We start from the raw sequence: 27,848 nt of genomic DNA on the forward strand, positions 1-27,848 counted from the left end.
TTCTGCTTCAACAGCTTTATTTAGCTCAAGAATGCATATCAGGATAAACCGTAAAAATAAAAAGGAAAAACATTACAACAGTATGAAATTTTCTCCCGTATTCTGAATCATTGGGGACGTTTAGAGCAGAGCCTGTGTGTTGCTGACAGGTCGTTTCCTCCTGGATGATAAAAAGGCACAGAGAGCTTTGGAAGAGCTAACATGTCTGAAATAAACAAAAAAAAAATGGCCATTTCACATTAATTTAGGACGGATAGTTTAGAGTTGGCAGTTTACATGTTATAAGAAAATCTTCCCTTAACTGTCTGTGGACAAATAAAAACAGACAGTGAAGTAGCATCACAATATTTCATTAAACTCTTCTACTTACATGTGAGGCACAATTTGTTACAAGTCAAATAAAATATAACAAAAACATTAATACTAGTGTTTCATTACATTTCTAAACGTATATATATATATATATATATATATATAGAGAGAGAGAGAACCTCTACCGTTTGTCTCATTAATCATTAACTATTTCACTACCGCAACTTAATCAGATAATATATTTAAAGTTATAATAAAAGGATGTATCAAACTACATGAATCAACATGTTTCATGGTTTTTGTTTTAGTCCACTTTGACGCCAGACATCAGCTGATAGGGAGTGTTAGATAACGTAAACCCCACCCACCCGGCACGTCAGGAGGATTAAAACAAACACCTACAAGAATAAATTGCAGATAACTGTTGACTCAGGCAGATAACATAGAAGTTGAGAATTCATCTTTCTTGTAAAATGCACCATTTAAAAAAAAAAGGAAGTGTATAAAAAGATGCCACTGAAACGATCGATGTTGCCACTGATGTTCGCAAGTTTCTTTGACTCAGAAAAAAAACAAAAAAAAAACGCAGAAAACGTTGTTCCTATTCGATGTTTGGCTCAAAGTCAAAGCAGAGCATTATGGGAGTTCCTGCACATGTTTAAATGATGACAAAGATGTTAAATATGGTCAGAAAAAACTTGAAAGCTGCACAGAGAAAAAGACTTTTCAGGTTTGTCACGCTGTTAAACGTTTTTTAACACCTTTTAAAATAAAATGTAGCACCACCTGCTGTTTCCGTGAATCAGATGAAACAGACAGACCACAATGACGATTCTTTCTCACATTAAATCAGCGATGAAGTGTAGAAGAACGGACCGCAGCACTTTCAGCCTGACCTTTAAAACACCTCATCTCAGCTTTTGATTCACAGTGAGAGAAAGAAAAAAAAAAACCCATCACATGTGACTGTCTTGATTCAGCTACAAGCAACGGCATGGTTACACAGCGGATGTTGTGAGTGTGTCTAAATGTGTGTGTGTGTGCGTACGAGTTTCGTGGTGTGTTGAGTTTGTATGTGTGTGTGCGCGCTCAAGGTTGCTATGTTTTTTTTTGCTGGACAGATCTGGCGTCGGAGTTTCTCGCTTTTGAACGCAGAAGTTGAGCCATCTCTTGAACTGACTGACTGACGGGTGCTTCATCAGGTCATAGGTGAGAGAGGCGGCGACAGGTCGGGCGGGCGTGGTACGAAGATGTCCCTCATCAGAGCTGGAAGAGACAGAAAAGACACTGTTAGGTCGGATCATGCACATTTGCAGCTTTATATTTGTAGACCGGGGCTCTACTGGAATATCTTTACATGATACAGTTAAAAAACCTCCTTATTTATCGTAAACTGGCCCTTAATGCAGCCCCTCAGTTCAGCCTCTGTCTGAAAACAGGCCGTTTTAGCTCCTGCTCTGTTCTGATTGGTTAAACAAACAATAGTTTTTCTCTTAATTTACTCAAAATGTCAACTTCTCACGTATCGATGGCTGAAGAGCAAAACCTCCGATCTGAAAAATGCACTTTTTTGAGAAAACTAATGCTATTTGTTAAGGATACCCAATATACAATACACTGTTTTTGGACTATATTATTATATAATGTGTTATAGGTATTAATGCCTTGCAAAGTGCAGATCGGAGCTTTTGTACTTGGTGCAAGTTGGAAGAGGTTCTACAAAACGATGCTCTAAATTAAGTTAATAATTAAAATGAAATTAAAAATGAAATTAAGTTTGTTTTCAGGTAAAAAGATGCAGTAAATGTAATAGTTTCTACATTGTAGTATACTAGGGTCAGAACTCCTTATATTCAGTGTATTTGCTTCCTCTTTCACTAGAAATGAAAGTGATTGTGTAACACACTCGTGCTGTAGCCTCTCTACACACTCAGGGACTCTGCGTTGTGTTTTTGTTTTGTTGTGTGACTTTTCTGTCACAACGAAGGGCGGGATTATCTTACAGACAGACTGAATATGAGCAGCTTTCCTTGTTCTCATCATCCAAAGTGAACTCAGCCAATTAGAAAATTCTGCAGATAGGAGGTTTTGTGCTTTGGCCATCGATATATCCGTACATGTTTGAGCCTTAACCGGGGATGCACTATGTGTGCTGAAGTCCTCCACCTGCTTCAGTTGATTATTGAGATGCAATTACAGTCCAGGCAGAATCAATATGATCAGAACACTTATCAATATATGGTGTAAACACAAACTGTCCATGATCAGAGGTTATTATCCGGATACATCACATGTTAATATCAGAAATGGGGTTTTAGATAAATAAACATATATCTACTGTATATGTATACTGTAGATAGAAGAATCTCTAATAAAATCAAAGACTAACAGAATATGTAATTGTGTGACATAAAAATATAAAATAACTTAAAAAGTGGATCTGAAAAGCAACATCAACACCATGACCAGTGTCGTCCATATGTGAAGTAAATATAAGTAATGTGCACTAAATAAACAGCTTGAGTAGCTTTGAATTAGAGAGGAGCGAGCTGTGAGCTGTTATGTAATAACATAAATCTGTCCGATGGATCAGTGATTGATAACACAGGCAGGAGAGACGTAGAGCTCCGACGTGGCCACCAGAGGGCGTCGTGTCACCTTGATCACTCTGGAAGCTACAGCCTAAAACATGTTTTACTATCGAAGTTAAAGTCAAACCTCAAGATCTCGATGTAAGGATTTAATTAGACAGACTTCTCTATTTCACTGTTTCATTTTTATCAATTAGTTGTGAGGGGATTTTTTTATTAGAAAGCTGAAAGTAGAGAAGTGACAGAAAATGAAGCGGAAGAGAGAGAGAGATGGAAAATAACACGCAGAGGTCTATAACTGTGTGTGTGTGAATCATACCTGCAGTATCACAGAGTCCCTGCATGCCTCCTAGAACAGGGTCTCTGTCTGTGAGCAGCTGACTCCGTCCTCCAGGACCCGGGTCCAGGAGCAGATCTGATTGGTCGGTTTCCTCCAGAGAACCCTGAGCAGGAAGTTAAAAAAAAAAACACAGTCAGAGGAGCGACAGAAACTTAAACATGGAGGTTAAAATCCCTCTAAGTCATTAACTTACACTGAAAATGTGTTTTCTAGTTTTGAAAGGTAATATATTAATGAATTACACCTGTTAAATCCTGTGTAAACTGATTTATTATAATAAAAAACATATAAATGTGATTGAAATATTGATTAACAGTGATCAGAGCTTTAAAGTGCAGCTTCATAAGCTCATCTTGCTCTGTGCTTCCTGTCTGTTGCTGTCGATCGGCCTGCGATCTGTCAGCGTTTATCAGAATTTTTAGGATTTCACTGCAAACGGAGCTCAAAAACAACCAAACCGAAGTGAATCAAAGCAAACTAACTAAACAAAGAGTCTTGTTTCACTCGACAGTCTCTGCTCTGCAAAAAAGGTCAGACATATTAAAAATGTCTCCTATCAGCAGATCGTTTTTTCTGACAGTTTCACTTGTTTTCCGGAGAACCGATTACTAACAGCGGAAAGTTCTCGAGCCAGAAAATGATCCTTCTTTTAAATTCCATGATTCTCTGGTAACCTTTTAAAGAAAAGTGCTACATAAACATTTTTTCCCCTTGCTTTTATTACTCCTCTTCCTCCTCCTCCTCCTCTATTCACCAGTAATCTGTGGCTGAGAAGCAGTTCCTCTTCTATTGAGGAAGGATCCTGTTTCTGTCTCTTGTCCTGAATCATCAGCTGGGACGGCATTTCCTCATCTGGGTTATGGGTCCTAAAAGAGAGACAATAAATCTTGTGAGACATTTGTAGTCTTTAGAGATAGCTCACATTCATTCACTCCCAATGTAGGATTAGTAAAGATTAAGAATAGGGAAAAATGTTGCAATGTTATTAGTCATCTTATTTTGAAAGGCAAATGTCTGGAGTTTCAAGATAGCTGCTCCCACAGACCGTCATATACTGTATGTTCAGATTTCTGCTGCTTTGCAAACGTCCTACTTTACTCCAAAAGGTGCAGTTTTTTCCCTTCAAGTCTCCTCCAAATGACTTCATATCAGACGTGTAACGTGACTGATCATCAAAGTCTTGTACACAAATATAAACAAACAAGACAGATGTTGCAGACAGCAGCAGGAGAAGGTTATCTCATCTTTTTATATATATATTTTTACACACTTGCATATTTTTGTGACATTTTCTCGTCTAATTAACATGTTTACTGTCAAACATCTGCTCCATCTCTCTCTTTAGTTCATATTTTCTACACTTTTTCCCTCTTATCTGATCATTTGAGGGTTACAGGAGGGACGTCGTCGACTGGTTGCTGTCGGTGGTCTTTTGAAGGATAAAACGTACGGGAGGGAACTGTTCTATCGTACCGTTTCCTGCTCGCTGAGACTACGGGCGTCACAGCTGAGGGCTCAGACGAAGAGGAGGGAGATTTGTCGGCTTCCTCTGGGAGGCTGCTGAGGAAGGTCAGCTGGAAGTCATCGTCCATAGAGATGTAAGGAGCCAACATGTCCAGGTCCATCCCCTCCATGTACTGAGAAAAGACAGACAGGAAATTAAAAATAAGAGAGAAACAGAGATGGAAACTAGTGTTCATACTCTCAAAGTTGTGCACAAATAACTAAAATCTTACTTTCACAGTTTTAGAGCTGTTTTGTTTTAAATGACTTAATCTCTACATCTCGTGGGCATTTGTGAGTTTCTATTCTGAAACACATTTTAAAAGCTGGAGCATGAGAACTTACACTTTTTACAGCTACAGTATCAGATGTCGACCAGGACGATATCTGATGGATTGTTAATAGTTTACGGATCACAGCATCTTTATCACAATCTTGCTCGTTTGAAGTGCGAGTCAGATGTTTGGCCCAATTTTCACAAACTCAACTCATATCAGATTAAACTCATTTCATTCTGAATTGAAACCAAAAGTTGTTTTTTTTCTGCTTCAAGAGGTTCAGTTTCTAACGAATGATTCCACAAATAGAAGGTGAATAGAAAATAGAAATGCAAATAAGCAGCTGTTCAAAGTTATTTAGAAAAACAATAAATGCTTCTACACTGTTCTAATATTCATCCTGAGACTTGTAGTTCACATTTTTTCATAATATCGCGACAAATAAAAACAAATAAGGAGCCCTTCAGATTTGATGACGTCATAAATAACAGAGGAAAGAACAGAAACATGGTCTTCTAATCTAAATGAAAGTATATCTGTGTGTCCTGCTTTTACCTCCAGTGTTTGTCCTTCTGCCTTCTGACCGTCTTCTGGCCAAACAGCGAAGAACTGCTCCACCTTGCTGGTGTCCATCACTTCCCGCTCACAAGAGCTCTGAGGGAGGAGACGACAAATCTGACTGAGAGACACTTTGAGAGGAAAAAAAGAAAAAGATTTTAAATATTTAAGGTTTGTATTTACCGGCTCTTGCTTAGGATCAGGTGATGATGATGATGATGATGAGGGTGGAGTGATGGGGTTGAAGATGGGTGAGAGGAGCTGGCGCAGCTGTGGCGTGCAGAGATCCTGTGGATGGTCCAGCACTGAGCTCGGACTGAGCGGATTGGCGAACGACAGCTCGACGAAGTCTGACAGAGACACAAAACACGAAGAGTTCAGACGACTCAGCCGAAGGATTCAACAGCTCGGACACAGATCACTGATCGAAGACAAACTGTCTTATTTAAGATTCTTAAAAGTCACAAAACAAGCTTCATGTAAAACTATTCCTCTATAATTTAATATATGATTTGGCCACATTATTTTATGCAAACTGGGGAGAAAAAACTCCCATTTGTTTCTCTATATTTAATTTTTTGCAACTTTTAGTGCAACTTATTCACCATATATGAGGCCATAATTATTGATACTGTCAGTACAGGTAGTTAAAATAAAAGTATTACATTCATCATGTACCGTAGTACACTTTTGCATGTTAGAGAGAGGAACAAGAAAAGTACATTTGATTCTGATAATGAGAAGTTTTATAAAGTAAGTTAGCTGCCAGTTCCTGTTTTGTGTAGACAATGAGGTAAATTAATAAATGACTTTTTAAAGAGTGATGCTCCTGTGAACATTAAAGTCTGACACAAACCTCCGGTCAGCGGTATGATGGTGTCTCCGGGCTCGGGAGCCAACTGGAGAAGCTCCTCCGGCTCCTCGTTCAGTTTCAAGAAAAGCTCTGCAGCGCTGCCGGGATTCGAACCCGCGTCCTCGGTCTGACCGCAGTCAGAGAGACGCTCGCCGTCGGGGTCACAGAGGTCAGAAGTCTCACGTTCCTCTGCTGCAGCCGAAGGTGACTCGAGTTCAGCTTTAGGCAGCTGGCTGCAACGGATCTGCTCGACGGAGAAAACGACGTCCGGCTGCTCTACGGCGCTGCAGAAGAAGACGACAACAGAGGAGGTGAGAGAGAAGAAGAAAAAATAGAAATAAAAAGAAGTTGTCTTCTTGGTCATGTTTTGGTTTTCTGAGCTCTGTCCCAACTCGTGTTAGAGCAAGAGTTATGTGACGCAACCTCGCTGTTTTTTTAAAGTACCTGAGTATGAAGTTGAGGCAGACGACGGCCTCGGGTTGCGACGTCTTGCTGCTGTAGAGGACGGTGGCCTGAGTCTCCGCCCAGACGAAGCCACCGCTGTTCGCCAGGAAACGGTAGTGACTGGTGCTCACCTGACCTTTGGAGAGCACTACACAGCGTGGACGGAGAGACGTAAACAGGAGAGAGTTGAGTAAAGAGGGATGGACGCAAAGTACATACATGAGATACTGCAGCATTAATAAAATCCTGCTCCTGTGTGGGCAGACACATCCTCTGTCTGGTTTGTTTGTGTTGCTCTATGGGCAAAAAAAAAAAATCTACAATCCTTGAAACAAAAGAATTAGAAACACATTGAATAACCTCATGTGCAAATATGGTGAAAAAGCTAAAAAATGCTCATTTTCTTACAGTAGTTCATGGAAATTTGTACATTTTGCAGATAAAAAGGTGACAAATCTTGTGTTTTAAAGACAGTTTAGATGTTTATATCCATTATTAATACTGTATTCTAGGTATTTTTATAGAGATGTGCTGCTTATTCAAGTTAAAAACAATAAAATAAAACAATTTTCCTCATAATCACTTCATTGTAATTACATGTGTGTCTTTTTTCTGATATGGTACACACACACACACATATACACTCACATGTGTGCAGGCTCTTGTTGACGTGATCAGAGTCGAGCGCGTGATGAAACTCAAAGGCTGAGCGGCCAATCAGATCGTCAGGTTTGTATCCCACTAACTCTGTCACCCTGGAAACAGAAAGAGGAAGAGAACAAAAACAACAGACGAATTAAAAAAAAGAACAAATAAACAGGTTTTCTGAGGGATTTGACATTCTGGTTTTTCATTAAATAAAACTGTTCTCTTGCATCCCATCTACAGGAGGTCAAAGGTCAGGGTCAGCTGGTGGTCCTACCTGCCCTCGCAGTGTGTGAAGCGCAGGTCCATGCTGTGGCGGGTGAGGAAGGTGCAGGTGTCCAGAGGGAACTCCACACTGGACGGGTGAGGGACAGGCTCACACAGCACAGTCATCACTCTGGCTGCAGGGGGCGACGAGGAGCCGCCGAACGGTCGCATGTGACCCGTGCAGTGAAGAACCTGCAGAGAAGGGAGATTCATTTAGATACCGTTTTAGTAGCAATTTCACAATAATACTTTTTAAATAGCTTGATTTACTGAGTAGAAACATGTTTTTCTAAACTAGTCTAACACCGAGGCCCTCTGCAGGACAACACAGAGCAGGCTGAGGTCCTTCAATATGTGCACTAGGCTGCTACAGATGTTCTACCAGTCTGTAGTGACCAGTGTTTGCTGTGGTGTACTGGGGGAGGTGGCATAAGGACAGGCAAGCTGGTGAGGAAGGCCGTCTCCGTGGAGGGAGATGGAGCTGGACGGTGTGGAGGCAGCGACAGAGACGAGGATGAGAGAGAAGCTGATCATGGACAACGACTCTCATCCTCTCTACGCTGAGCTCAGGAACACGTTCAGCCACAGACTCTTTCAGCCACGTGTCTTTAACCGCTTAGTGGATTCCTTTGTGCAATCAGCCATCAGACTCCAAAACGCCACAATAACTCCTACCTCCACTGACTGAGACTCAAAACCACACATCACTCACAGTTTAACTGTCACTGATATTGCACATGTTTATACAGATACTACTATGAGTGTGTGTACGTGTGTATATTTTTAGGACAGGCAGATCTACTTTACTGCATCTATTCTGTTTCTACTTACTTTTTTTAATGTATAAATTTGAATCCCTTGTGCTGCTGTGTCAAACTGAATTTCACCTTAAAGCCACAAACTGTTTAATCATCTTGCATGTCGTCTATGTCATGTATAGTCACAAGTCTTCATAGTCAAATCTCTCTGGTGTCTGATGCTGGTCATTAAAATGACATGAAACTTTAATATTTTCTGTTCAGAGCTGTTTATAGTGTGTTTTGCACATCAAGTCCCTTTGATGCGGTTAAATATTCCAGCTGTGTGACGCATTTCTGTCCCTGTTTTATGTATTTACTGCTTCTTGGCCAAATACTGAAACGTCTGTGTTTATGCTTTCAAGCCTGAGGTCAAGTTTTTTTTAGAGAATTAGGCCAAATAGTCAAGTAGATCAAGTCTCACAATCTAAATCATGTTTTTATTTCTGTCTCTCAAGTTGAAGTTGAGTTCAAAGCTTCGGTCTGCAGCTCTGGTGTCAACAAATATGGTATCAGGCATAAATGAACACAAGACATCTGTTGCTCTGCGGTGAGTGTGTGAACTCTATGTACCGAGTGTGTTTCAGTGTGAGCAACTGTGAGTGAACCAGGAACACAGAACAGCATGAAGAGAACAAGGCCGACTGCCAGAGATGGTCCGACCCACTCTTATCTCTTTCAAACTGGACTTGTGTACAGTACCAGTCAAAAGTTACCAGTTGACTGGTACTGTATGTGTGTGTGTGTGTGTGTGTGTTTGTGTGTGTCCTCAGAGAAGCCTCTCTTGGCTTGGCTTTAGCGCTGAGTTAAGTGTGTGTATGTGTGTCTTTTTATAAAGTCTGTTAAAACAACCTTCCATGTGGCGGACTTGATGTTGACGGTGCGCCCCCTGCTGGTCAGTGTGCTCTTCATACGCAGGAAGAAGTTCCTCTCGCTCGCCTGTTCTGTCAACGGTTTCTTACTCGAACCTGAAAACAACGAGACAAAACTAACTCCTCTCGCTCACAGAGATTTTATCAACTCAAAATAAGCTCTTTGAGTTGTGTTTTTAAACCAAGACATCTATCATTTATATTATATTATAGAAAAAAAGTCAGAACTATCTCAATAAAATGATTGAAAACACAGAAATCTTACAAAACTATGATCAAATCATTTCTTTGCCAAAAAGAGTGGGTGTGTTTGTCCAACATTAACATGGATCCAAGCTTTATGTCATAATTCCTGTTTGGATTTGAGAGGAAATCTTGAATATGTTATCTGTTTTTAAGGATTCTTATCATAATAATAATAACAATAAGCGGTGTGTCTGACCTGGGCGTGAAGCCAGCAGGTCTCGGAGCTCCTCCTGATCACAGGGATGAACAAAGTCATAGACACTCTGACCCAGCAGCTCCAGCTGTGGACCATAAAAAACAACAACATCTGTCAGTAACTTGAGGTTTTGCACATGTGTTATATGTAAATACATGTATTTAGTACGACTGACGCCTTAGTTAGAGGCTTGTCTGGACTTCACTTTTTAAACTACATTATACTTTCTGGAAATGTTGAAATGAATCAAAACAAACTGTATCAAATTAAATCCTTGTGCTGAATCTTTGCTGAGAGAAGTGACAGTGAATGTTATGATTACTGGATTAAATCATTACAGCCCTGTGATACTCAGTAGGACAGGAAGTTTCACTCTGTATTTCATCACGAGGTTATTGTAACCTAGTTGTGCTTCAGTGAGAAACTGGATCTCAAACAGAACTAAAAATAGATTTCAGGGATGTCTTGTCTCTCTCCATCCTGCTCGAGTTACTGAGAATAGGTCACATACTATCCCAGAGGCGTACAGTAAAAGCACCGACTCCGATTAAAGAAACAGTCGTTATAAACCAAGTGTAGTAAAAATCTGGAACCACAAAGTGTATATATGAAATGATCATGATGGAGGTAATTCTACGTCTAAAGTTGAATGAACCTAAAGAGCCTGACAGGTGAGAAAAAGGAAAGCAGCTGAAACAGACACATAAACAGGAAGCCAGCAGGTTTGAAATGTGTGAAAGAAACTTAATACATGAACATATCAGATACTTTATGATCTGTGTGCACAATGTTTTTACCAACATGTGTGAATCTAATTATTATCATTATTATTATTATAATAATATATATATAATATATATTATACCTGAGTGATGCCGATGTGTCTGCTGACGTTGTCTGTCAGGTAGATCATGTCTCCTTCCTCCGTCATCACCATGATGAAACCAGCCAACACCTGAGGATAGAAAGAGTCCATCGGATCTTCTTCCACCTCCTCCTCCTCCTCCTCCTCTTCCTTCTCCTCTTCCTCCTCCTTCTTCTCTTCTTCTTCTTCTTCTTTAGACGACTCCTTCTGATTCTCACCTGTTGTAAAAACAACCAGATGATTATTGCGGCAGACAGAACTTGTTTCAGAGCAGATCTTTAATTGTTTGTAAACCTCTGCTGGATTATAAGTGAAAATTGAAGAAATAACTCAATTTCTGCACATAATGGAAATGATATTATACATTAGTGGAGTTTTCATGAACCAAAAGTATTTTCTTACCACTGTCTGACTATAACAATCCATCATTTGTTAATGAAATAACAGTTAATATAATTATCCCATTTTTCCAGTGATTAAACAAATTTAACCTTGTAACGAATTCAACTCAAAGTATAAAAACTTTCACCCACAGTTGAGTAAAATAAACCGTTCTCTTTTTTCCTCCCTCCTCCGGCGGAGTTTCGGGTTATGAAAGCTGTCAGCGGAGCCACGCGTCAGAGATCCTGATGCATTTTTCATATTTTGTCATCTGAGTAATATAAATTCAACGATGTCCCTTCATTATTGATGAGTTCATTACTCTGTTCTCACACCTGAGGGAACAAAACTTATGCCGAGCCAACTCACATCACCGGGATAACACGCTGATAGAAAAACACTCGTGCAGAGTATCGGAGCGCTGCTTTTTCCAATCAAGCAGGCTCGAGAAGCCTGACTGAGTTCACTATTGAATCTCCTTCAGTCATGAAGGAGAAACGAGAGGATTTTAATTGAGACGACTGAGACGTGGGGAATGTTATAGCGGTGTATCAGCCAGGTGGAGGCCGAGCAATCGCTCAAAATCCTCACGTTTCATTGAGTTATGATGTTTTTTAAGGAGTTAGAGGAGAGTTAGCAAGTTAAAGACAAACAAATAATTGAGAAACCGTGTCTGAACCTGACGGGAGTATCTGGTTCAGGATTATCTGCAGATTCTCACCGGGTTGGAGGAGGTGGCGCATCCGCAGGTAGCTGAGGGTGACTCTCATGATGGCGGCTTTGTCCAGGTGGCTGGAGATTCGGCGGGGGAGGGGGAGAGTGCGGGCGAGCTCATAAAAGACCTCTGTCTCCTTACTCCGCCTGCACCTGGCCGCATCACGGGAATGCAGCTTCCTCTGCTCTGAACTGGTCCTGGAGGAGGAGGAAGAGGAGGAGGAGGAGGAGGATGAGAGGGATGTGGGATAGGTGTGTTGGGACAAGAGAGAAATGTTTGAAGAAAGAAGAGGAAGAAAGTGAAAGAAGGGGATATAAAAAGAGGAAGAATGAGAGGGAAAGAGGAGGAGGAGGACAAAGAAAGAAAGAGCGTTTAGATGTCATAAACAAAAAAGAAGGGAGAGGCAGGTGGGGAGATGAGGAGAGACGGCAGGAATGTGGGAGAAAAACAAGAGTTGAAATGGGACAGAAAAGAAAATATGTCAGCAAGGAGTTAAGGATCAACAGAAGAGGAAAAAAAAAAGATCATATCACACTCCCTCCATCACGTCCTCTCAGCCTTTTAAACATTTTCCCCTCAAAAACAACCCTCAGGTATCCATTTTTTTCAGTTCAGTTCATGTTTTTCCTTTTTTTCTCTGCTAAAGACACTGTTTTCATTGTTTGTTTGATCTAAAACACAAATGCATTTCTGTAAGTTCAATGATAAGAAACTGAAGAAAACTCTGATTAAAATACTGTAAATACACCAACGTTTCATATTACTAACGTTTGCTAAATGGGAAATTAAACCTGCAATATTAAACATTAAAGTTCTGCTGCTGTGATCTTTAAAGCATCGTTATCATTTATCTGTTTTTAATGTCTCTTTTCTAATCATATTATCATCTGATGAAGTCACATCTATGACCAAATAACACGGATCATTTAAATGAAAACACTCTTTCAGATTGTATCAACAAATTCCAAAAGGTTCCTCCCAGATGATGTTTTCCAACTCAGCTGTGATCTGTGATGACTTTTAAAAAACTGTTAGCTGTAAGAAAATTTGGGAGTTTTGATGCAACAACGAGAAAACAAGGACTGCATCTTCCTGCTTATCCTCAACTAACACTCATCACTGATACTTTCAATTATGACGGATATGATTCAAACTTTTATTGCTCTTTAAAAGTCTTAAAATCTTCTGTTTTGTCTTGAGACCCTCCGACGTCCCGCTGGAGTTTCCTCGACTCCGCTTAAGGAACCACAGCAGCGACCCTTCTATAAATTCATCCCTGGCATTCTTGAAAGTGGGAGAGGGGCGGGGGGGGCATAAAGACCTCCATCTCTTTATTCGGGCTATAAACATTCCTAGATTTTTTTTTTTTTTTTTGCCCAAAGTGGGAAAATAACGGACAGCAAAAATAGAGAGAAATGTCCAAAAACCGAAGAGAACAGAATGTTATTTAGCTACTGGGAAAGTGTCCAGATCCTCCCTCGCTGTTTGTTTTTTCCCTCTCTCTCTCTCTCTGAATCCAGAAACATGTGCTGACAAAAGGGACAAAAGCAGGGTTAAATTTCTCACACACACACACACACACACACACACATATGCAGTGTTTTGTACAGTGGGCGGATATCCAATCACATCCAATTAGACACAGAAAGCAACACTGTGGATTTGCTCTACTTGAAATGACTTCAAACGCAACTAATTTCTGCCCTTTGAAACTACAAACACTTGTAATGTGCAGCGACAGTTGTTAGAGTGCCGTAACAAGACAAAAAAAAAGGAACCAATAATCACTGACAATAAAAGAAACATTAACTTTAGTATCACTCAGTCAGACTCTCCGATGAATGATTAAACACACGACAAGGACAAAACACAAGATACCGCTTCAAAACTATCTCCTCAGTTGTGACTGTGATACAAGATAAACTGATACTTTACACTACAATACAAAACCATATAATTCAACATGCAATAATGTCTGCACTTCCTGAAAATTATACTGTAGTTTTACTGTATACAGTGTTACAGTCCGGCTGTGGGCGCGACATGAAAATGAGAAACACCAGCAACAAGGAATTTTGGCGCCCTTTCAATGTTTTTGTCATAGTTTTTTGGCTTCAGGGTGGGCTAGCAGCAAAACAACAACCAGAAGGAAACTAAAGTTACTGAACCTCGAATTACCGAACCAAACAAAAGAAACAAAAATATAAATCACTGACCAAAAGAACAAAAACAGGAGAAGAAGTTAAATCAAAATGCTGCCCGCCCCTGCAGAACCCAGGCTGTTATTTGCAAAAGCTATTTACAACCTTCTACACAACAACATAATGGCCGGCAGGGTGGTCAGCTTGGTTCCAGCCTTTCAAAACCACAAGTTTGGAGACTGGAACCAGTCAGCTCCCTGAGTTAACCTCCACACTCACACTCATTCACTCAGCCAATCAGGGAAGCTCATCTGCAGCCCGTTATACACAGGATTAGCAGAGAAAGTGAGAGAGAGATCCTCGAACAAGCACAGAGACGACTAAAGCACATACACAAATACACAGAAAATGTTTATGTGACCTCTGAGTCACAACAGCAGTGGCCCTGCAGGGTGTGTGGAGGATATTCATCATTTTGAGATTAGTGCACAGCTTGGATTTGGCATCCTCATCCTTGTTGCAGTCGAGTAAAAATGGTTTGGCACAAAATATACATAAACTGTTCTTATAGTTTTATGTAATATTTATATTTTTCTGTCTACTCTGTTTATACAACATTTATGACATGGATCTGTCCTGGAAGAAGGATGCTTCCTCTGTTGCTCTTCTTAAAAAGGTTTCTCTTACACTCTCTTAAACTTATAATAAACTTCACTAAACTGTAACATGTTTACACTACATTGAGTCGCCTGTTAAAGCTACAATATGCAAGTTCTGGAAATCAAGCTAGCGCTAGTATGATCATGCCTAAACCTAACCAACCTAACCAACAAAAGCAACGAGTACTAGCCAATCAGAGTAGGGCGGGTCTTCGTGGATTGCAGTACCAAAATATTGATAAGTTCCTGGTATTTATGTAACGTTAATTCATGCTAACATAGCTGGCGTACGTGGCGGTAATGCACCTTAACACGGGTTGCCATCTGCCATGGACGACAGAGGAGGAGGAGAGGAAGGAGCAGCAGAAGAAGAAGAAGAAGAAGAAGAAGACCACCCAGCAGCAGGCTGAGGAGACAGCTGCCGCCCACGATGAGTCTGAATGAGTCTGAGGCAGGAGAAGAAGAGCTGCCCGCAGGAAGAGAGACCTTGCCCGGGCTTGTCAGGCTCCAAGATAACGTTATCTTCTGCCTTCTGCTCAGACGTGCTCACAGTAACGCAATACAATATAGTCTCTGGCTTTTGTTTGATATCTAGTATCTGCAAAAAAATGCTGCCTGCGCCAGATATCACCCACTGATGACACAGCATAGTTAGCACGCATTAGCTCGGAGGGCTAACTTGGCTTGTTTATATCACGTGAATAATTTAACTGTTATGTTTGTAAATAAATAACTGTTGAATCTTTTCATGTCATGTCTTTATTTTTTGCACCAAATTATGGAGAGTAGTATCAATAAGAGTACAGACAAGTATCAATGTCGATAAGCAGTACTGGTATTAATAAATCCTAATGATACCCATCCCTGACTGGAAGTAATGGAGATCTTGCACTCAACCAGTGCAAGTATTGGGAGCCATAGCGACATCTCCCAGCAGCTAATACAAGCATGTAGCCTTGTTATGAGATGAGTAGTGGAAGTGTTCACATATTGATTGACAGCTGTCAGCTCCCACCCCTGACTTTGGCTTCCTCTGATTGGTTAGAAGGGCGACGCTCACTTAAAAACTTGAGAAGGGAATATCTCTGTTTCGCTGCCCGGCTGGTCATTGAAGCCTTTGACATCTCTCCATGTTAAGATATGCTTTGAAGTATATTTAACTAAGAAAATATAGGGGGGGGAAACTTACATACTGAGGCTTTAATTCAATTACAAATGGACAAAATGGCGCAGGTATATGGACTGTGGAGCTGATATGATTAGATGTGAGACAGTGATCTTTTATTAAAGAAACAGACCTCAAATTACAGTCGGCAAAAAAGCAGATGAAAGACAGAAAAGTCTGCACATATCTGATATTACATGATTTACTTGTTCATAAGCAGAATATGTCACTCGTATGACCTGTTAGGAGTGCAGCGTCGACCGGGGGAAGTGAAAACAAACACTATTCAGTAGTGAGTGAACAGTGTGTGAACTCAGCTCTCAGTATTCAGACGGTAGCACACAATGTTCCTGGACTCTGACAAAGACTCAGCTCCACTGCATGTTCCTCAGCCAATCTGACAGTTAGCATTAACAGCGAAGCAAAACTTTATGATTACCATGCAAAAACATTTGAGGAGGGATTAGTGATGTTTGTGTTTTTCAGTGCTGCTGGATCAGAAGATGACACAGTAAATTACTCGTGACTGGCTTTCACTCACAGCTCAAAGTGGCAGCAGATGTTCCCAGAAGCAGTAAATACACAGGGAAACAAATCTATTATGACATATTCATCCATGTTATGGCTTTTATACAAAGGTTAGCAATGTAACGCACACATGCTCACGTGTATCAGTGAGTGTCACAGCAGCCAGGATACTGAGTCAGTCGGTTTATCTGACAAGTCTTTGTGTTTTCATGTTGGCAAATCTTACTTTATATCTGCTGCTCAGTGTACAAACACAAGATATCAGCTGCTTATCAAATGATAAGTAGGAGCTTTTACCGAAAAGGGATTTGGTTTGTTTATCACCGATGCTGGGAAAGGTTCGATGTTTTCAGAGAATTTCATTAGAATTGTACCCAATAAAATCCTGTTTTATTGTTTAATCAACATTTTTGGTTGAAGTCACTCATTGCAGTGATGTTTTTCAGCTGGACTGCAGAGGTGGAAGTCTGTCCCTGACTGACTGACTGATGAAGTCACACCTCGGCTGACCGACGGTGTAACATTTGGCCACATGTCACCACTTCAGTCGCACTAACGGTCGGTCAAGTGTCACTTCCTGTATCCGTCTTCTCAAATGAAAAGCCCTCCAGCGTTCCGTACGCGGTCCAGCCATGTGTGAGGTTTTGACCTGGTCTCGTTTCACTACATCTGTCACAGATCACCTGTCAGAGAACCAGGTCGTCTTTTATTGGATTTTCTCTGTGATGTTTTAGTTTATTTAGAGGATATACATTTTTATTTTTTTTACTTTTTTTGTGTTTCTTTTTATAAACAAGTTCAAATTATATAAAAAAAAACACATTACATACCTCCTGTACACCAAATTAATTATTTTTTTTAACCATAAATCTGTTATTGTCTAATATGAGTTGTTGTAGAGAGGAAAACTGACATTTATGTGATAATCTGATGGCTAATTGCTTTTTAAATAAGTATGATTATCAAAGTTTAACACTTTGAGAACCAAATGAAATATTTCTGCAGCATCAATGATCAAAAACTGTCTTCGTCCTGGAGAAGACACTGAAGGACTCGCTGCAACAAAAAAACACATCCTGCACCGCGCTACGAGCTGACAGCCAGCCCTCGTTACATAATGTGAAAGCGATACGAGGGGGTGTGACATTACTTCAGACCCCCGTAACTCTATCTGAGTCAGCAGTGCATGAGATCAGCTGTGAGCTTCAGGATGCAACACACATCTGCACGGTGTCTATAATCTGTCTGCAGAGAGTCTCTCCTGCAGACTCGACTCTCAGAAGTAGAAAATATCTTTCTGTGCTGTGTATCAATAAGCAGAGTGTTACAAAAAACCAGTCTGGTGTCACATCTGACATGATGGCACAGGAACTAAATATGGACATAAGAAACAATACTGGTGTAAATTAATGTTGAACTTAAAACTTTCCATTAATTTGTATCTTTATATACAACAACACATTTATATATTTCTCCTGTTTTGCACAATTAAGCCAGAAGATGTGATTTCTGGCTACCATCTTTGTTTGGATTGAGAAATATCTTTTTTTATTGTAAACCAACTTTCTTATGAACAGGAGTTTCTGACTAGAGCTGCAAAAATTAGTCAATTAATTAATTAGTGGCCAACTATTAAATGAATTGTCAACCAATCAGTTAAACAAACTCAAAGCAAGGACATAAAGACCTGGATGAGCTGCAATTATACTACTAAACTCAGATAAAACTGAAGTTATCGTGTTTGGCCCTAAACACCTTAGAAACTCATTATCTAATGATATAGCTACTCTAGATAGCATTACCCTGGCCTCCAGCACCACTGTAAGGAATCTAGGAGTTATCTTTGATCAGGATATGTCCTTCAACTCCCACATAAATCAAATTTCAAAGACTGCCTTTTTTCACTTACGTAATATCACAAAAATCAGACACATCCTGTCCCAAGAAAAACTAGTCCACGCATTTGTTACTTCTAGGCTGGATTATTGTAATTCCTTAACAAGTCTCTAAAGACTCTCCAGCTGGTCCAGAATGCAGCTGCACGTGAACTGACTAAAACTAGAAAAAGAGATCATATTTCTCCCATTTTAGTATTATCCCACTAGACCACTGCACTCCCAGTATGCAGCTTACTGGTGGTTCCTACAGTCTTTAAAAGTAGAATGGGAGGCAGAGCCTTCAGCTATCAGGCTCCTCTCCTGTGGAACCATCTTCCAGATTGGGTCCGGGGTGCAGACACCCTCTCTATGTTTAAGAGTAGGCTTAAAACTGTCCTTTTTGATAAAGCTTATAGTTAGCGCCGACCAGGCTCACCTAGTTATGCTGCTATAGGCCTAGACTGCTGGGGGACTTCCCATGATGCACTGAGCTCCTCTCTCCTCCTCCTCCTCCTCTCCATCTGTATGCATTCATGTAACATCAATGCATGTCACTAACTTGGCCTCTGAGTTTTTTGTGCTTTCTCATCTGGCAGGAAACCCTGGGTTGCAGGCCGAGCCTTCACGGTCCTTCACAGTCCTGTTAGCGTCCTTCCCTGGCTGTTGCTGCCTTTATTGTTATTGTTATGATTGTTGTTATTCTGTACATGTTTATTTACTATTATTGTTTTTATTGTATTTATTTCCTTTCTCTCTTTTTTTGCTGGGGGAAGGTTAAAACTAGACCAATAAAAAAATAGTCAGCAACTGTTTTGATCAATTAATCAAGAAAATAACCAGCAGATTAATCGATAAGGAAAAGAATCGTTAGTTAATCCCTTTCACATGTGCTGTGTATAACTGTACAGTATATTGGCTTTTATAATGTTATATTTTGTCTTGTATCACTCATTAAGACTTTTGTTTTTTGTGTTCAAATCTACATAACTTGAAGAGTCTGGAGGATTTTGAAAATACCTTCAGCAGTTAAACATCTTGTGAGTCAAAGATCGTCAGAGACAAAGAAAAAAAATTCTTCTTCTTCTGTGACTTGAACGTACAAACAGTATTTTAAATAAACTGGGTCTACAGTCCCACCGGCTTTGTGTTTGTATGTCTGCGACTAAATTCTTCCTAATTTTCGTCCAACTGAACCTTCAACATTAGACAGTTTTGTTCTCTGGTGTGTGTCGACAGGGCTGCAAGCATGACTACAAGCTTTTCATCCTGTTAAGATTGTTTTGGTAAAATATTATTAATTATTTTGATAAAAACACAGTTTACCAGTTTTACCTCCTCTGTATATTAAAGAAGATCTCGAGCATACACGGTGTACCGTTTCAGTCCCTGCATGCAGACGTGTCTCTTTTGAGTAAATAAATAGCGTAGCAGCCGCGGCACACTACAAATAGTTTATATATAAAAAAGGTCACATGCCAGCGCCTCCAAACACAATTCCTCCTGTCAAATATATTTTTATATTTGAGGATTGTCACGCTACATCTGAGAGGAAGCGCAGCTGAACACACAAACGTCAGCGAACCACAAAAGGGTAGACAGGACAACCATTATATACACATACTTGCATGTCGAGACACATGAGGGTGTGGAGACAAACACAAACCCACGTCACCCAGAAACACACATCAACCGTCCGGTTGACAGGAATCACAAACAGACAAACCCACTGCGAGCTGCTTCTGAGGGATTAAGACGTCTGAGCGGTTCACATGGGGACGACTTCACTCAGCTGGAAGTAACAAGGCTCCTTCTGATTTCACAACTTGTGGCTTTGTCACATTACTCGTTAAAGATTATCACATGATCCCGTAAAACTTTATTCTCAGAGCGGCCTGGGAAACCGATGAAACGACGACGGGGGACTCTCTGACAGATGATTTGAATCATAAATGTAAAGGATGCTGCCCTGAGAATGTTTGGTTTGGTTTGACTTTGTAAGGCAGCGGGTCACAACCTGGGGGGCGTGAGATTAATTTAAAGTCCCGCTTCACTTAAAAAAAAATGTGTTTTTCTTCTTTTTCCGTCAGTTGAATGTTTGAGCTTCGCTGTGCAGAATGATGTACGTGCAGAGTTTGAACCTAAAAGTCTGTTCTCACATTCATCTGCTGAGAGTGGAAAGTTTCTCTGCGGTCACTGAAAATCTGATTTTTAAGGGGGCGGGGCCTATGAGCAGGATTTGTGACATCACAAGTAATTTGGAGCCAATTGTGGACCAGTATTTAACTTAAACAAGTATGATGTGGAAACCTGAAGCCTCCAGAAACACAAACACCGCTTGTGTCCAGCAGTTATACTTACTTTATATATGCTATATACTATACTTGAAATTAAACTTGCATATCTATAGATTCTAGATTTGTTTAATGAGGAAGTAGATGCCATTTTATGGATTTTAATGTTGTAATTACACTTTTTTTGGTGGACAAACAATATCAGACACATTATTATTCCAAGCAGAGTATGTTATGTCTTAATAAATGTCTTTTGAAGCTTTTGAAATGAAACATATTTGCATATTCATGTATTCTGGATTCTTTAATGAGGTAGACAGAAGATGCCATGTTAAGGATTTTTAAATGATTTAAATGTGGTAACTGAACATTTCTTGTCATGTCAAGTGTAATTTATTATTCCAAGCAGATGATTTTTATATGTCCAAGAACATGTCTGGATGGGATCTTTACGGGATCAGGAAATGATTCGATGATTTTACTGGATAATCTGACGTCTTCAGGCCTCTGAATGTTTTTAATTAGTCTGAGAAGGTGAAATAGACAAAATCACTTACGTGATGGTTGAACCGGTCATAACTTGTAGAGGTACAAACTGTCACAGTGAGTCACAAGCAACGTTTGGTTTTAGGAAATTCCAAGTTTCACTGAAGTGAGACATAATTCAATATGTGTGATGGATCGTCTGACACTCTTGTGATGTTGAATTATTGAATTAAGTCCAAACTAAAAATGTCAGTCATAACGCTGCTGTATGAGGGTTCGGTCTGGACTTTCTCTGACATTCATTTAGCGTTCAGAAACATTTTAACTGGAAAGTTAGTTACTACTTTTACTGCTACTGCAAATAGTTCTGCTAGTACTTCTACCACCATTGTTAATATTGCTACTATAGTTAACACTACAACTAATACTATGGTGCAGAATTTGAATACAGATTCAGATAAATTGGCCTTTTATGGGTTCAGTAATATCTCCTACTTCGTCAGCACAATAAACCATTTAAAGACGTTTCGGATCATCTGAAAAACGTTTCGTCACAAAGCTGAAAAAAGGCAGTTTTTCCTCATGAAACTGATGTTTTGGAAATATGTAAAAAAATAAATGTAATACATAGAAAATAAAACTGAAAACTGTATTAGAGGGTGTATCACACTGTAAGAAGAAGCAGGTGTTTGAGTGGACCGACTATTGTCAAGTCAATTTTATATCCATCAACCAGCTTTACAGTCTGTCTGACCTGCCATCAGTACACCTCTAATAATAACATTACTGCCATTGTTACAGCTAACACTAATCCTATTATTACTAATGTTAATAATAGTACCACTGCGGTTAATAATACTGCTTCTGCTGAACTGGTGCGGTCACTCGGTCTCTCACAGCAGCAACACAAGTGTGCCAGCTGGGAGGAGCCTGAGGGAACAGACTGTCCTTGGTCAGAGAGCAGAGCTGCATTTTGGCGACCATTTGTTATTGCTCAACACGAGTGTGTGTGTGTGTCTGCATGTTTGTGTGTGTGTGTGTTTGTGTGTCTGGGAGACTGTGAACACCACAGTGTCTGTGTGTGTGTGTGTGTGTGTCTGTGTCTTGGAGAACAAACTGTGGTTACTGACTATAAAGCTGTTTATTTGCAGGAGTCGTCCTATGAGATTGTGTAAGAGGGAAAACACCCACACACACACACACACAATCTAAATAAATACACACCTCCAGCCTGTACTCACACACACACACACACACACACACACACACGCAGACGTCTCGTATCCCTGCTGACATACATGTCAAACTCAGAAGAACGTGAAGCTGGGACTAGTTTGGGTTGGAACACACTTCAGCAGAACAAAGACGACTGAAATGTGTGTGTTGGCACAAAATCCGCTGTTGCTTCCAAACAACACATGGGAGTTAACATACATAACTGTCTCGCAGTCTTGCATGATGATATTAAAACAGCTTTGTTATTTTTTTTGTTTTTTTTTTCTCCCCCACTGGTAACTGCTGAATTTGCCAACAGCCAGTATTTTATGAGCTTAAAACAGTAACAGTTCAGTTTTGGCATTCAAAATAAAATTTGGCATTTGCAGTAAAAGAAATTACTTATCTTACTTTACTTTGATATTTTTGGCATTTTAATGTCAATCTTCAGTTTTTCAGTTTTTTTCAGTGTCACCAGCATCATCTTGGCTGCTGGCGGTCCGACTCCTGCGTCATCATCATCTCGAGGAGAGAAAATGATCCGACGAACCGATCCGTGCAGCTCTTTTGGTAATTTACCGCTGGCTCTTATGTCTCTGCGGCATTTTGATATATGATATAACTCCTATTTGGAAGATAAATGTCGGTCTCACAGATGAAATCTAACAATTGTAGCTGCCACATTAGTTTGACTGAATGTAAAGTGAAGATTCATGTTTCAGTGCTGCCAACAATCCCACAGTGCAAAGAATTTTCCATTGAGGACACTCTAGTGGATACATGTTACTCTCAGCATATGGACCACTGCATCAAATTAAAGTCAATATCAGCAAGAAAATAAAGGGAGTATTTTAAGACTCAGGACATCATCATCATCATCATCATCTGCAGTTGTATGTCATCCAAACAAAACAGGTTCAGGTTCCAACTGGACTTGGCTGTAAGTGTGCAAAATAACAAAGTGATCATATTAGATGACGACCACACAGATGAGTCACAATCTGATGCTGAGTGCAAGCTTGAAATGAGTAACACGCCTATATACTGCATATACCAGCGGAAAATATCAACCTCGGCTGAGTGAGGTCGTGTATGTGCTCTCTCTCTCTCTCTCTCTCTCTCTCTCTCTCTCTCTCTCTCGCTCTCTCTCTCTATGGACTGGGAGTGAGTCCGCTCTATTTCCAGCTTCAGTGTTTGCATTAAACATTCGCCCAATATTTATACCCAAATATGGATGCCTATACTGATTATCGACATGTATTTGAGATGATTATAGACACAGCATTAAATGAAAACTGTTGTAATGGATATTTTTTTACTCTTATTGTGTTAAACTGCCTCCTGCTTCCTGTGTGAAAACGTTCCCAGCAGGTTCCATCACAGGTGAGCTGTGGGACTCGGTCACTGTAACTTTGGCTTCTCATTAGCCAGAAGCAGAGCGGGAAAGTCCGGGAAGGAAAGGCGGTTAAGGACTCGACCTTCAACTGAAAGAAACCCCCTAAAGATACGCTGAATTAATTAAAAATAACTGGTAGGGTGACAAAAATGGGATGATTGTGACGCATGCAGCTGTATGTAAAAATACAGTGAACTTCATACAGTATCTACAGATCCACACTTGCAAATGTGTATTCTTGTTATTGCAATAAACCCTTGAAAGACAACCACCACAACTGTAAAATCAATATTTTGTGTTATGCAAGTTAATCTGTCCAGTTATTTTTGAGACGATACCACTGAAATAGCTCAATTATATAAACTTTGGTCTGCCTGTATTCCATGATTGTCCTTGCAGGCCACCGTACTCTCTAGTTCTGTATCAAAGGATGGATGATAATAATCTATAACTTCCAACAAAGCAGGCTGGTTCACACGAGATATAAAGCCAAACATACATTCACGTGTATTTTCTAGGCCAGAATGAAAATATGTTTCTTACTCAATCTTCCTAAAACATTACTTCATTTTTATCTTTCACTATTTAGTGAGTAAAGATCCTCAGAGAGCTAAAAGAAACACTATTTTTAATCTTTTTTAACGCCCAGTGGTGTTAATACATTTTTCAAGCGTGTCAAGACTCCTTTTTTTAAATGATAAATCATACTGGGAGAAGAAGTTTTACAAGTCACCAGAGGCCAGTCAACACTGTGCTGCATGACTCAATGTGTCCGTTGCTGCGGGACTTGATAGCTAAATAAAAGCAACGTAGCATGAAATGTGAGTCAACATAAATCCTTGAGGCAAAACACCACGAATGATTTACACTAATGACCAGTCGGTGACATGAACTAAGGCTTCTATGGAAGTCTGACCAACTATAATGACGCGACAGGACACTATACGCAGATTAATGCAAGAACATACAAGTACAAGTACATACAAATATACCAGAATACATGTTGAGAACCATAAATAAACCACACAGCCCTTTTATAAAAAGATGCCGTGTGTTATTGAAATAAGACCCCACCGAAAGAGAATTGATTTTAAAGTTATTTTACTTGTTTAAAAAGCTTTACATAACCTTACTCCTCCCTACATCAGAGATTTTCTTTCACTGTATGTTCCAGATCACTAAATGTTCCTTATGTGTCCCATAAAAGTACCGTTGAGGCTTCCTTCTGTCTTTATACCCCTGAACTGTGGAAAACGCTGCCTCTGATATCACAATGGCAAGCTCTCTCTGTGTTTTTAAAAGGAAATTAAATTGTAATTCGGAGTAATGTTATAGCTTTAGTTTATCTTTCTATCTGTCTATCTATCCATCCATACATCCTTTATTTAGCCAGGAAGATCCCATTGAGTTACATGATCTCTTCTTCCAGGGAGTCCTGGTCAAGACAGCAGCATTTAAGCAGTTTCACAACATTTTAACATGATAGAACATAAAATACATCTACTAAAGGAGGGAATCTCTGTCTGTATGTCCTTTGTGTAATGCTTGAACCATTCATCCGATTAACTTCACACTTGGCGGGTGTTTGGCTCGGGACCAAAGGGAGTGCAATGTTGAATTTGGTGCAATCTGGACACACAGTACGATTAATATTAATAAACTCAAACTCTGAATAAACAAGCGATCAGCAGTGGCGGGGTGGGGCTTCTGGTATCTGTGATTGGAGCTGTACAACCCCGTCATGAGAGATATGAGGGGACGACATCTCTCTTTGTTTGTAACGTTAAAAGTTAGGCTTTGTCATGGGTTTCTTGACTTGTTTTAAAAAAGACAAGAGAAAAAGAGAGAGATGAGAGCACAAGCGGGAATCAGAGAGACAGACTGGAAAGCTTTCCCTGAGAGAGAGATAAATGACAGACGGCCCGGGAATGACAGAACGTTATCTTCTGATTGTTTCATGGTGGTTACGTCCTAAAGCACAAATAAACAACCATCAAACACTCAGCAGGTGATTTACTGTGTAACGCCACATGTTATATGTATGTTATATATATTAATAAGCTTTGAATAAAGGGAACAGCGTGCCGCTCAGCTCTGTGTCTGAGCGCAGCGGGGGCTGTTTGATATAAACAAAGTCACATCACAGCGGGGCGGGGGCAGGGATTCTGGCCTCAGTTAAACTGCCCGTGAGAGAAGAATGAGAGAAAAACAGAGCCGGAGGCAGTAAAACTAGCCAATCTGAGTGTTGACATGTTTGATTGGCAGCAGAATCAACCAATCAACCTCAGTTTAATCTCACTGGTAAAGTCTCTGGCTGCGGTTGAAAAGTATCATCTTTTCCTTGACCTTGATGGAAAACGTCACAAGGTCAAGGAAGGATGTGAAGGAGAATTCATAAAAGACAACCGAGGTGATGAGAGAATCCTACTGCACTCACACCGGGCTACGTAACTATGCGACGGCAGATGTTATTGACGTGGGTCTGCTGTGGTGAAACTACAACGTTCTGAAGATGGATGGATGGATTAGATACTTCACCCTGTGTGTTCTTACTGTGTTGTTTCATGCATTTAAATAAATGTGGACAACATGTTGGTGAAAAATGTTACTTCATTACCAAGAATATAAGCTACCAGCAACAAAACTGTCACATTGAGATCCACCCTCCTGAATCCAAATTATTGTATGAAAATGAATAATAAATGTCTGCATGATAACATGTTAGGCCTACAAATCTACTACTGTACGTATCATTTTGTTTGAGTTAGTATGTGGTGCATCACTTGGTTGCTTTAAATATTGCTGCTGCAAGGAATCGTGGGCAGACTTATCTCCTTTCTTTTAGTAAAGGATGGTTAAATGTACCTTATGTTAAAGGAGATAAGAAACTGAAGCACTGAAGCACCTTTCCTCAGCAGCTGGAGAATGTGACCAGCTCTTAAGATACTTCCAGATCATTTCACTCAGTTCCTTCCTGAGCAAAAAAACTATTCGACCGCACCCTCTGTCTGGATTCAAAGCATTTCATTTATTAAGTCATGATCATTTTAATTGATAAGTGGTTCTCGAGAAATATTCAGCAACCGGCCCGTTCTGAACAGTCACTGCACCAGTAAAACATGAGAAAGAATAAAAGAAGAGAAAACAGGCTAGAGGCCAAACCATCTATAACCACAATAACACAATCCACCTCAAGTCAAGGTTATATAAAACAACAGCATGTTTCCTTCAGGGCAGCTTGCAAAAGGCCCTCAACAATGGGAGTGCCTTTAAGATAAATGGTATTTTGCAACTCATTCCAGACCCATGATACATAAAAGGAGAAAGCAAGATGAGTTTTTAAGTTTTAACTGTTGCTTTTTATATCATTTTTATTCCTGGTGTTTATTTTAATGACTTTTAATTATCTATTTTCAACACCTGTATTATTGTTGTATTTTTTAATCTTGTTTTCTATTTTGCTTTTATTTGCTTATTTATTTATTTGTCAGTGTTGTTATAATCCTGCTAAGTGAAGCACTCTGAGCTGCATGTTTGTATGAGAGCTGCTATATAAATAAAGTTGAGTTAAAAATCACTGTTAGCTGCATAGATTATAAGCACTGAAAGGAAAATACAGACAGCCTATATTTCTCTGTAATGCAAGCAGCATGTGGTGTTAAAACCTTTCTAATCTGTATCAAACAGCCACTGATGAGTTTCGAGGTTAAACGACATCGCACCGCACAGCCCGCATTGTTTTCCTCACCGGGACGCGTGTGGGAAAGTTGCAGCGGACATACAATACGGATTAAAAACATATTAAATGTGTATTTGAATAAACCAGTCTTACCGTTTGACCACGACGGTCCCCTCTTTCTTCTCCATCTTCAAACTGCTCGGTGAACCACGATTCTGCCTTTATTATTATTGTTTATTCTGGCACGACGACACCGTGGAGACACCAAACCCTCCGCCGCGTAAAGTGCGCAACTGTTACACAACGCTGTTTCCTGTCATTGTTTTCAAAGCAAGAGTCTCTTTGAGCTCACATGATTGTCTGTTAGTCAGGACTAAGATACAGCTTAAGATTCTTGTTTATAAAAGTATTCATAGTGTAAAATAGGATGGTAGAGGATTTCAGGATAGGATGGTGAGTCTCATTATGGGAGTCAGAATGACAGAAGAATGAAAAGTCCAAAATTCAGACTTTAGTGATTTATTTGCACAAATGGTAAAAACTGACAC

The 27,848-nt window shown here is 39.9% G+C and overlaps 1 protein-coding gene and 1 pseudogene across 2 annotated transcripts; one reads left to right on the forward strand and one right to left on the reverse strand.

The window, feature by feature from the left end:
- hif1al (hypoxia inducible factor 1 subunit alpha, like) lies at nt 1-27,815 on the reverse strand. Of its 2 annotated transcripts, XM_067595454.1 has the most exons (15): nt 27,454-27,806; nt 11,870-12,060; nt 10,768-10,985; nt 9,903-9,987; nt 9,441-9,556; nt 7,802-7,983; nt 7,528-7,634; nt 6,880-7,027; nt 6,439-6,719; nt 5,766-5,932; nt 5,580-5,678; nt 4,717-4,880; nt 3,998-4,109; nt 3,223-3,346; nt 1-1,578 (listed from the first exon to the last, which is right to left on the reverse strand). In XM_067595454.1, exons 1-15 carry the CDS (start codon nt 27,486-27,488, stop codon nt 1,511-1,513), a joined length of 2,097 nt encoding a protein of 698 aa, XP_067451555.1. In that variant the 5' UTR covers nt 27,489-27,806; the 3' UTR covers nt 1-1,510. The 2 variants fall into 2 exon arrangements, with proteins under 2 accessions (XP_067451555.1, XP_067451554.1); XM_067595453.1 differs by having other exon boundaries at nt 5,580-5,932; nt 27,454-27,815.
- Nucleotides 14,964-18,653, forward strand: LOC137186836 (uncharacterized; annotated as a pseudogene).
- Nucleotides 27,816-27,848: the final 33 nt, after the last annotated feature.

The sequence above is a fragment of the Thunnus thynnus genome, chromosome 7 (genome assembly GCF_963924715.1).
Source record: "Thunnus thynnus chromosome 7, fThuThy2.1, whole genome shotgun sequence".
Lineage (NCBI taxonomy): Eukaryota > Metazoa > Chordata > Actinopteri > Scombriformes > Scombridae > Thunnus > Thunnus thynnus.

Excerpts from the sequence above, each read along its gene's own strand:
- hif1al (XM_067595453.1), bottom strand. The coding sequence starts at position 27,488 with ATGGAGAAGAAAGAGGGGACCGTCGTGGTCAAACG. Across the intron at positions 12,061-27,453 it reads GGGACCGTCGTGGTCAAACG|GACCAGTTCAGAGCAGAGGA; the intron begins GTAAGACTGGTT and ends CTCCTCCTCCAG. Across the intron at positions 5,933-6,438 it reads CATCATACCGCTGACCGGAG|ACTTCGTCGAGCTGTCGTTC; the intron begins GTTTGTGTCAGA and ends TGTCTCTGTCAG.